Source organism: Porites lutea, chromosome 9 (genome assembly GCF_958299795.1).
Source record: "Porites lutea chromosome 9, jaPorLute2.1, whole genome shotgun sequence".
Classification (NCBI taxonomy): Eukaryota; Metazoa; Cnidaria; class Anthozoa; order Scleractinia; family Poritidae; genus Porites; species Porites lutea.
The window spans coordinates 31,237,451-31,248,303 of NC_133209.1; the positions used below are offsets into that span (position 1 = coordinate 31,237,451).

The window sequence follows — 10,853 nt, forward strand, 5'->3', positions numbered from 1 at the left end:
AAATTATTTAATCTGGGATATACCCATCCCTACCTTCTCCACCCTAGATGCAATAATGTCAAGCACTTCCTCAATTTTTTTGCTCAGCGAGCGAAAACTTCCAGTTTCCAGCAGTGTTGGATTTCGCGTTAAATTTTCATCCCTTCTAGCTTCTTGTAAGATGGTTTTAGGATGATTACACCTTCATAATCAAAAGGAAAATTACCAACAACGTTGTTTTACTCCCAAAGTTTTGGTTCAAGCTTCAAGTCTACATTGTATATGCAAATATGATGTGTGGTCGTTGTGGTCTAGGATTTGTCCCAGTAGCTTTGGCTCTTTTTTCTTTGGCAACGTTCGTAATAACGTATATCATCTCACGTCTTCGCAATGACACATCATGGTTCCCCGCCATAAGCGACACGGCCGATCATTCTCCCGAAAGCAATGTGTTTGGATTTCTTTTCAACATGTGCGCTGCTGTGGCTCTGTTGACAACGTTTATTCGTTATCTTCAACTTAGACACGATGCCGACTGGAATGAAAGAGACAGGCAGCTTCTCATAAAACTTAACAAAGTGGCCATGCTTTTTGGAGTTTTGTCGAGTCTTGGAGCGTGCATAGTGGCTAATTTTCAGGTACTTTTTGAGCAGCTCTTTCTCTCTAAGTTCAAGTTTGATCAAGTTTATTTTAGCTTGGTTCAATTTTTTATGGCTCAGTCAATTCGCAGCGTGCAGCCATAGTTAATTGAGTGGAATGATTATGAAACCCGTCAGACTCCTTTGTTATATGTTTTAACTAGGCCCAGGTCCCAATTGTTCAAAAGGTGGATAACGCTACTGATCCCTCGGATAAATTTCTATCCAGTGGATATGGTGTGATAATGCCCTTTAAAACTATGGAAAACTGAACCAAGCTTTAAAATATGCACAGGTAAATTTTCACATATAAGGGGTGTACATATTAGTTTATTGTTATTAATTCAAAATATTTTGCCGTAACCTAATTGGCTTTAATCCACTGGCTAATTCTTTATAAGCTGCTGTCACTGACCATAATTTGGAAGATGTAGGCAATACACCAAGTCTAACTAAGCTACTCTAAGCTAACCATACTACAACCAGCCAAAAAGAAAAGTGTGATTTTATCAGGGGTTTTCAAATGACGTCACCAACATTCAAACTAAGAAACTATCGATTCCTATGAGTTTCTACTTTCACAAGGTATTACAGCACCTAAAAACCTTTATTTACACAATTTTTCGGTTCCAAAGGGTTCTTCGTTTTGCGATAGAAGACACTTGAATTTTCAGGCTTTTGCACGACGCAGCATTTAGCGGACAGCGGGGAAAGCTCTTATGTGGGTTAAAAAGGTTACCTGATTTTTTGAGATTTTGGGATCTAAATGTCCTTGTCTAAGAATAAATATTACTTAAAACTTTATGAGTTCCTCAAGCGATGAATTCACACATAAGTAGGAAAACTCAAAAACAGATGTTTCTGTTGGTTTCCGGCGGCCATATTTGTGCCCACAAAGCCTTATAAATTTGGGTAAAACGTTTTTTTGAATATCTCAGATATGAATTATTGCACAGACCTGATTCGTGCTGAGGCTTTTTGTATATTTATCTTCTTTCATTTCCCAGATTCAGTGAAAACAGAGAATACGCTGATTGTTCACATCTGTAATGCTGAAAGAACCACAGTTCTATTCGCTTGTTACAATAATTATTCAATTTCGACTCAAATATGAAAAACATATGAACTGTTTTGTAGTGGATTTCAGCCAGGGAAATACTAAAAAAAATCAAGCAGATTTGATTGGGCTTTATAGAGAGGGGGGCTTATCTGAGAGAGGAGTGGCTTTAGAGACTTTGCACTAGGGAATATTAAAATATACAACTTTAACCGAGAGTGAGGTCATTACGGGGAAATCTCAGACCAAGTCCTTGATGTATTGACCAAGCAATAGCGAGGTCAATACATCAAGGCTTAGGTCTGAGATTTCCCCGTAATGACCAAACAGATGAGGTTAAGAAGTTCTTTATTATATGGCCTTTTCATTATTGACCTGGGCTAATGATTAATTAAAACCAACAACTTGTCAGCGGATAGAATAATGACTTATTAATGACTTATTAATGACTTGTTCACTCGAGTCCATGTTACAGACAGGTGACACTGGTCAGCAGATACCTTTTTGACAGCTGTCAATTGACCAGAACAGAGATGTCCATAAGGATGTCCAGTATCAAGTTAAACACAGATTGTATATGCCTTGGACGAGTTTGACTAATAGTCGCGGGTCGCGGGTCCACAGTCGCGGTCGAGGGTCCAAAGTCGCGGTCGCGGGTCCAATGTCGCGGTCGCGGGTCCAATGTCGCGGTCGCGGGTCCAAAATCGCGGTCGCGGGTCCAATGTCGCGGCTGGGGAAAATGATTCGGGGTTCGAGGTAACTGAGTGAAAACGAGTGATATGAAAAAAATATAAAGGGATAAAAATCGTTTTTATGCATGATACTCTACGGTAGCCAATTTACAGGTTACGGATGTTAGAGTCAACAAAATAATGTCTCAAGAAAAGACGTAAAAGAAAAAGCTGGCCGACTTTTGTGTTCACCGCAAGTTCATTTTGTTTTCTTTCTATCGGGCCCAGTTATCTATAAATTCAGCTTTGAATGTACTTATGCATAACAGTATCTGATAAAAAATGTTACCCTGAGTTACCATTGTTTTCTTCTTGTCTATGAATTGCTGACAAATTCTTAGGGGTGCATTCACTGAAAAATGTGCGATATACTTCATAGACTATAAATCATATACGTTACAACAACTTAAAACCTTTTATAAAAAAAAGGCTAACTCGGGCTCGAAAAGCTACGAGTCTGTCGGTAGAAGAAACGAGAACTGTTTCAATTTTAACAAATGTTTTCGGCAAAAATAAAGAAAACGCTTGTTGAAAAACTTCCTGGTCGCAAACTCCCAAAATAAACTCTTTGCTCAAGTAACTGGAAAGAGGAGGAGAGACGTTGGGCTTTAAGTGCCAGTAAAGTACATTCAAGTGGGTATTCAAGGCATGAATTTAATATAGAATTAAACAAGTAATAATCCACAGAAAGAGGGGATAAAGCTCGAGCTTTATCCTCTCTTGTCCACAGAAAGGAGTTTGTTCCCACTAACGATTGAAATCCGGAATCCAAGTTCTACCAAGACAGAATAGACCATAGTCTCTTGGTTCAACTGACAAAGACTTCAATCCAGTACCTGGAATCTGGAATTACTTACCTAATTTATTGTCTTTTCTTAGCTCTGGTGGAGTTGATAACTTACCGTTTTCAGTGTCTGGTTTACTTTCTTTTTCAGCTTCATGATATCGGGCGTTATTATTTCCTTACCTACTTACTCACTTGCTTATTTACGATGCATGTTTTCAAGATTTGACTGAGACGCACATTGAATGGCTTCCTATTGTCAGGTTGTCCTGGTTGCCATTTAGGTGAAGAGAACAAGAAGTTATATTGAACATTCCGGGTTGCCGTCTCAGTTGTAAAAAGAAAAGCATTAAGCGAAAATCTTGCTTCGAGGAACAGACTCCTTTCTGTGGATTATTACTTGTTTCCATATTAAATTCATGCCTTGAATACCGCTTGAATGAAGTTTCATGCGCCTGTTTACATTTTCTTTCAGTTTTGTCGAAAACATTTGTTAAATATAAGAGTTCTCGTTTCTTCTACCGACAGACTCGTAGCTTTTTAAACCCGAGTTCGCTTTTTTTAAAAAAAGGCTTTAAGTTGTTGTAACGTTTATAATCTGTAGTCTATGAAGTGTATCGCATATTTTTCAGTAAATGAACCCCTAAGCATTTGTGAGCAATTCATCGACAAGAAAAAAGCATGGTAACTTATGGTAACTTTTTTATCAGATACTGTTATGCATAAGTATAACTGGGCCCGATAGAAAGAAAACAAAATAAACTTGCGTTGAACACAGAAGTCGGCCAGCTTTTTTTTTTAGGTCTTTTCTTGAGACATTATTTTGTTGACTCTAACATCCGTAACCTGTAAATTGGCAACCGTGGAGTATCGTGCATAAAAAAGAGTTTCTCCCTTTATATTGTGTTCATATCAGCCGTTTTCACTCAGCTGTTACCTCGAACCCCAAATCATTTTTCCCTGCCGCGACACTGGACCCGCGACCGCGACTTTGGACCCGCGACCGCGACATTGGACCCACGACCGCGACATTGGACCCGCGACCGCGACTTTGGACTCGCGACCCGCGACCCGCGACTATTAGTCAAACTCGCCTTGGACACCTAGCTAGTAATGCCCAGTCAATACAAGAAAACAGTCCATCAGAGCATACATACTGTTGTAGCCATATGGTAAATTAGTTTGAGGTTAAGTATTATCAGTAAAAATTATTATATTGTAATATCAGACATCACTTTGTGCAGGAACTTATTCATTAACTTTATGATTTATTGTCTTGACATTTTTGTCAAAATGATATAAATGCCTTCTTTTGTTTTTTGTTTTTCTCTTCTTACAACAGGAAGATGCAGTTGCTTTTGTGCACATTATTGGTGCCCTGATGGTGTTTTTATGTGGTATTGTCTACAGCTGGATTCAATCCTTGATCTCTTATAAGATGAAGGTATGTGGTCTGATAACCAGCACTCTACTGGTATTACGACTTCTCCTGACCATTGGAGCAACTGTCTTCTTTATTGCCTGTGCTGCAGCAACCTCCTATGCAAGTAAAGACTGGGTACGTTACCATGCCAGTGGTACTACATATCCACAAAGGTGGGATCCTAACGATAAAAACTACATTCATCATGTTGTCGGTGATGTGTCTGAGTGGCTGACGGCTTTGATGCTACTGGGATTCATGGCCAGTTTTTTTGGAGAGTTCAGATTTGTGAAGATGAAGATTGTAGTGTCAAGGCGCACTCAGCAGTCTGTACCGCTTGCAACTGGCATGGGTTCAGATGATCCGCTGTACACGTCTCTGTATGTTTAAGTGTTACAAAACCATAGGATTAAGAAGATCATGAAAATACTGTTTTATAAGAATATATCAGTTGCATGACTGTAGGTGTAGACTAGGAAAATACACTGCAATAGTCCATATGGTTTTCAGCTATGTTAGGATTCAACTTAGTTTATAAATTAATACAAAGAAAGTTTGAATCTCAAGACTTGAATATGGGCATAGTGCAGCATAGTCCCTAGCTGTTCCACCTCCGTTGAAAGTGGAATCTAGGAGATCAACTATGAACTAGGCTAGGCAAAGTCATAAAACTTGAGCAACTGACTGGTGAAGTGAATAGAAGAGAATCGTACATGATTGGTGAAGTTAAGTCACGTGAACCGATGGCGTGTCATAATAACGTTCTAGTTCAGTTTCTTTAAAAAAAAAAAACCAACGCACAAACCCACTCTAACCAAAACAAGAGGACCTAATAATGAACACTTTTACTAAAATGTTCACAATGGTCATAGGACCGTGTGCACAGATCTAACAACATTTTGAGCAATGGCAGAGCAGAAAATTGCACGGAAAGTTGCGTTCACTTTGCTTTTTTTATTCCCATTTGATGTTACTTAATGTCTTTGCTAAATCTGCCCTATACCCGGTAAAAGAAACCACTGAGAGGTTTTCCTTATGTATTTCGTCAAACAGTCACGGTCTTGATATGTTTTTTGCTTGTTAAATACAGGGTTCGCATACGCTTGAAAAGCCGTTAAATTTTAGGGGAAGTCCTTGAAAAGTCCTTGAATTCCACTTTTCCCTGAAAAGTCCTTAAATTTTCTTCAACTTTGAATGTAGTGGCCTGGAAAGAATTTTTTGATGCTTTTTGGTTGTCCAAGACAGAATATAAATCCTAGCTCAGAGAATTTAAAGGTTATTTGCATAAAGTGCTCTTTGTTGCAATAATTAACTATCAGTTTAAGACAAGTGGACTGAAAAATGTAGAGAAGTTGGTGAAGCAAACAGTTCAAGCCTTAGTGCACTTTTGTACAATCTGTGAAATTATATTCCTAGTAGGTGGTCCTTGAAAATCTAATGTGATCCTTGAAAAGTCCTTGAAAATTGGTTGCAATTTTTTGTATGAACCCTGTCATATGTCAAGTGGCTTAAAAGGGCATGGCTGTCTGTTTAGGGATATAGCTGATTGAAAAAAAATCTGTTTTTGCAAGGATTCACTTCTTCAGGTGTCAAATGTTAGGTTGGCGATTTTTATTTTGCCCTTAACGGGGCTTTAAGTTAATATTGAATTGTTTGTAACTAAGTTATTTTTGCCTTAAAGGCGAGTGGACAGGTTTTGTTATGTTAGTGAAGATATGTAGTTACAGTTGTTAATATCTATTGCCAAAATGGTTGTGAGTTGTAACTTATTAAAGAACATAGGTTTGTCATTATATCTGTTCAATAAAATAATCATCTGTCCTCATCTTATCCTGTCAGGCGCCAATCCGTACCGATTTTTAACATTCAAAGAAAACAAAACTTTTGGAGTTAAAACTCCGGAATTTTTGGGTGGGCATAAAGCAGACCTCTCTAGACTGAGCTTGAGGGTTCAACAAACCACGACTTACTCGACGGCGGTGAAAAGTCCTCTTGAATTCTCAGCAGGCGTTTTCAAGTTTCGAAATAGAAAGAATAAACCGTCGTCCTCCAAATAACGTCGCATCAGAATGTTTCACGTCGCTGTCTTGCAGTAACGGTAAACTGAAGAAACGTACCGAGTTGTTGTTTTATTTATAGAACGCATAAACAAAAACGGATACGTTTGGACGGGGCCTGTACAAATGCATACAATAGCACCCTTACAAGCAGGGGCACCCAACGTCAATTTTCGGAAAATATCTGTTCGGAAGACGATTTGAGATCTAGAATTCTCGGAACATTTCTTGTAAAATTTCTTGCTTGCCTGCCTCTCCTAAGAATTTTCGAGCCCCCCAAAACTGGTATAAATGCCCATTTTTAACGGATTTTTACCCTAAAAAGGTCACCTAGAATTTTCGGGAACCTTTATTTTTTCGGGCTGAAATTTTCGAAAAGGTAAGTTTTGATCCCTAGAATTTTCGGACCACTATACTTTCACCTAGGAAATCCAAACAGATGAAAAATTTTTAGGGGATGAAAATATGCCTATATCTACCGTTTAAATACTAAAATACGTTTAACAATGCTATGTTTAAGTGGTTTTGAACTATATTCTCGTTGGGTGCCCCTGTACAAGGCATGCCTCCCTGCGCTGTACGATGTTTGACAATCGTATTTAGTCGAAGACCTCCCATTTTCTTCTGTCCACACGAAAACGGTAAGTCGGCAGTTTTCGAAACACTCAACTCTGGAGACCGTTGTAGAGAATCAACATTTCTGGTGCCCGAAAACGGCGTTTACGTTTGTGAACGGAAGGCTAAAACGGAGAAAAAAAATCTACGCTTTCCAAAATTTCCGAATAGAACACAATGATAGAACGTGTGGACGGGGCCTAATGGAATTTTGGGTCACGGAAATTAACGCGCCGTTAATTTGTCACCTATGATATTAGTAATTCGTCACCTATGATATTAGTTTTAAAATTCACGTTAATTCCATGAAGGATTAATTTTCTAAGATGAACGTAGTAAAGAAGTAATTAGAAAATGATTTAGTAGATAATGCGCAAGCCAACGACCGAATGTTTCCAAATACACCAGAAGAATGGTTTTCTCTATGCTTTAGAGGCCTGTGTGGTCAATTTGGAGTAGCCTGCGAGGAGAAACGGATGTTTTCGCGGGCTAAATTTGGAGCGGTTGCCCTAAAAACTATTTATCTGTCTGTTCGGATGTCTTAGGGGAACTTTGGTCGTTACGAAAGTTTTAGCTGGCTTTTTCGTCTCATCCGAAAGTGTTAGTTACCCTCGAGGATATGAAGACAAGTAGCCTTGTTTTCATAGGAAATTTACATATTATAGGGGACGTTTTGTCTTTATACCGGAAGTTTTAGGAGACCTTTTTTTAACAATAATCGCAATATCTTGATATTAAAATGTGTAAACACAACCTTCGGAAATCGTAGTTAAGCTATTAGAAAACCTTCGAATGTTTTAGACGAATGGAACGGTTATCCAGAAATTTTTAGCTTTTCTCAAGCCTTAGAAATTTTTAGGCAATCAGATTTACTCCTTCGAACAGTTATTTTACAGAATATAGTCGCTGGGTGCCCCTGATATAGCTTACCATACAAAACACTTCTGTACAACACATTCGTGCTCATTTTTATATCGTTATAAAATAATCCTAAGTGGGAACTTAAAAACATTTGACTATCTGACATGCAAAAACCACGTAAAACATGAGAATAATCGAGTGCATTTTCGTCAAATCAACAATTTTTAAGAATTCGTTGGTTCAGCTTAATGCCACGGGGAAAGCTGTGGAGATAAATGTTTGAACAATTTTCGTTTTCCAATTTTCCCTAAGTAATTACGGATAGGACAAGTATTTGAACAGCTTCTTTTTTCCCATCCAAAGATAATTAAGATTCAGGAACTTGGGCTCATCATGCTCATCGCGCTCAGTGACCGTGATGATCAGTCAACTTGTAACACGGCTGAATAAACATCGATTTCTCAGATACTCTGCAAGCTGAGGTTTCTTAAGCCTCAAAGGCCAACTACAGTAGAACCTCAATATAACGTACGAAAGCCAAGGAAATAGCAAAATAATATGTTCGCTTCATGTATAACAGTGGTACAACGAGGTTTCGTTTTGTCGCGGTTGTTTTTCATATATTTTACTATTTAGAATTGGAGTAAAGAAAATTGTTCATTATACCGAGAACTTAAACCTCTGTTCGCAGGGTTCGATCTCTATACGAAAGTTTTTTTACTTTTCGCACTTAACTAGGATTCTAACTTGGCAAGATTGAGTTCCCATTTTAAGATAACAATAAAATACTTAAGACGATATTAAAATATGTTGACTGCTACAATAAACCCAAATGAACATAACTCTTACTTTCCCCCTCCCCCCCCCAAAAAAAAAAAAAAATTCGTACTTGACAGTGACGGCGTGCAATTATATACGATGACTATTAATGCCCCGACCACACGAATCCGAACAGTTTTGAAACCGCATATCTGTTTACCGGATTCGTGTGGACTCAGGGCCTTAAACACCTCTGCAGAGCGGTTTCAAAAAGTACACTGGATGTGTGGATGAAGGACCGATTCGTTTAACAAAACAGTATGCGATTTCATAAATATCGGGATTCTTTTAGACGTGGCCTAACAGTCGTCGAGACGTTATTACTTTTTTAACAATCTAATCGGAGACACCTAGAGGCTTAACGCCAACCACAGGCTTTTAAGCATTAAAATGGTCATGGTCCTTGACGGAATAACAAAAACAATTCACTGATAATTGAATTGCATAAAATAATGACTCCGCAGGGAAGAAAAAAAGCACCTCTTCGAATTCCAACTCTGACATAAATTATCTGCGAATTCTAACATCGCGAGAGGATTGAGATTTAAGATCCGATCGATCTTAACTGAATATTGACTGTGACAATGAATATATTTGTGGCTCCAGTTTTCGCTCTTGACAATTGACGACTAATATATATGTTGTAGTTAATTTTTTATCTCAGGTAATTTCTCTTTTTCTTTTGTTTTTGGGTATGTTAATGTATGCTAATGGCGTTCAAACAAAATAAAAAGAAAATTTACCTGAGAGAAAAAAATAACTATAACATATATATAATATTGAAATATTGACTGTGACAATAAACATAACTGTGACTTTCCGCATAATGACGCAGTATTTTTGACAACTTGTATACATACTAAATATCACTTTAAAAGAGTCTGAATTAAAGGATTTAATCATCAATTAGTGTTCACTTTTCAACATTTAGTTTATTGCGTAAAACATGGACCCCTCCGGGTAGAAACAAGCATCTTGTCGAATTCCAAATTTCTGCTCTAGCTCTTCCACCACCCGTTTCTCTCCACCTTCCAGCTCCTTTGCCTCTTTCTTGATTTTGTTGTCTCCTAGATACTTTGTAGTTAGGATTTTATTCCCTGCGATGGTCACTCTTCCCCAAGGCGTTGGTAAGGTGCATAGGCGTTCTCGTCTGAACCTGGGATCTGACTGTTGAAAGACAAGCCGTTCATGGAAGTCCTCTGAGGTCCTTGCGATGAGGTCAAACTGGTATCGAGGCACCCAGTCGCTCAGTTTTCCACGCAAGGCCGCCTCCTTCTCTTTTTTCTCGTTCCCCATTTCATCAACAACTACCTTAATTTTCTCTTCATAGACGTATATATCGCCGTCTTTTCGAATGCGATACGTTCCACTCCGTTGTTCTTGAGGGTCTGTCAAGTCGGCGAATGGAAGAGGCTCCCAGAAAGCATCTCCGAACCCAACATCAGTCAACCACAGCTGTCCCTCGATATCTACCGACAGAGTCACATGGTCCCCCGGATGGCCCAGCTCACCTGTGCCAATCTTACGATGATACACTTGCGCGGCGTGCTTCTGCGGTTTAAACCCCACAGAGTCGAGAAGGAGAGAAAACATCGTGTTCAACTCGTAGCAAACTCCGCCTCTTCGCCTCCGCACGACCTTCTCGAAGAGCCATTCTTTGGTCAGGGTTATTTCTTCTCTGCCATAGATGCTCAGGTTTTCAAATGGCACAGAAAAGATGTGACATCGCTGTAGTTCTTGCAAAGCTTTGATAGTTGCCTCTCTGGGTCCAGTATATTGGATACGAGCTAAATATTCCTCTACTTCCTCTGGAGTTAAATTCTCAACTTTCGTGGCCATTTCGTGACTTCGAAAACGCTTACTAAGTTGATGTATACCGCGTAAAAAGA

At 38.8% G+C, this 10,853-nt stretch overlaps 2 protein-coding genes across 2 annotated transcripts; one reads left to right on the forward strand and one right to left on the reverse strand.

Moving 5' to 3' along the window:
* Positions 1-96: 96 nt before the first annotated feature.
* On the forward strand, positions 97-6,437 carry LOC140947841 (DNA damage-regulated autophagy modulator protein 1-like). Its single transcript, XM_073397043.1, has 2 exons — positions 97-617; positions 4,532-6,437. Exons 1-2 carry the CDS (start codon positions 270-272, stop codon positions 5,000-5,002), a joined length of 819 nt encoding a protein of 272 aa, XP_073253144.1. The 5' UTR covers positions 97-269; the 3' UTR covers positions 5,003-6,437.
* A 3,300-nt stretch (positions 6,438-9,737) lies between these two features.
* Positions 9,738-10,853, reverse strand: LOC140948347 (arylamine N-acetyltransferase, pineal gland isozyme NAT-3-like). The gene has a single exon (XM_073397580.1). It carries the CDS (start codon positions 10,801-10,803, stop codon positions 9,892-9,894), a length of 912 nt encoding a protein of 303 aa, XP_073253681.1. The 5' UTR covers positions 10,804-10,853; the 3' UTR covers positions 9,738-9,891.

Bases quoted from the DNA above. Each gene is read 5' to 3' on its own strand.
- LOC140947841 (XM_073397043.1), top strand. From the start codon at position 270: ATGATGTGTGGTCGTTGTGGTCTAGGATTTGTCCCAGTAGCTTTGGCT. The intron at 618-4,531 runs GTACTTTTTGAG...TTCTTACAACAG, and splicing joins GCATAGTGGCTAATTTTCAG to GAAGATGCAGTTGCTTTTGT.
- LOC140948347 (XM_073397580.1), bottom strand. From the start codon at position 10,803: ATGGCCACGAAAGTTGAGAATTTAACTCCAGAGGAAGTAGAGGAATAT.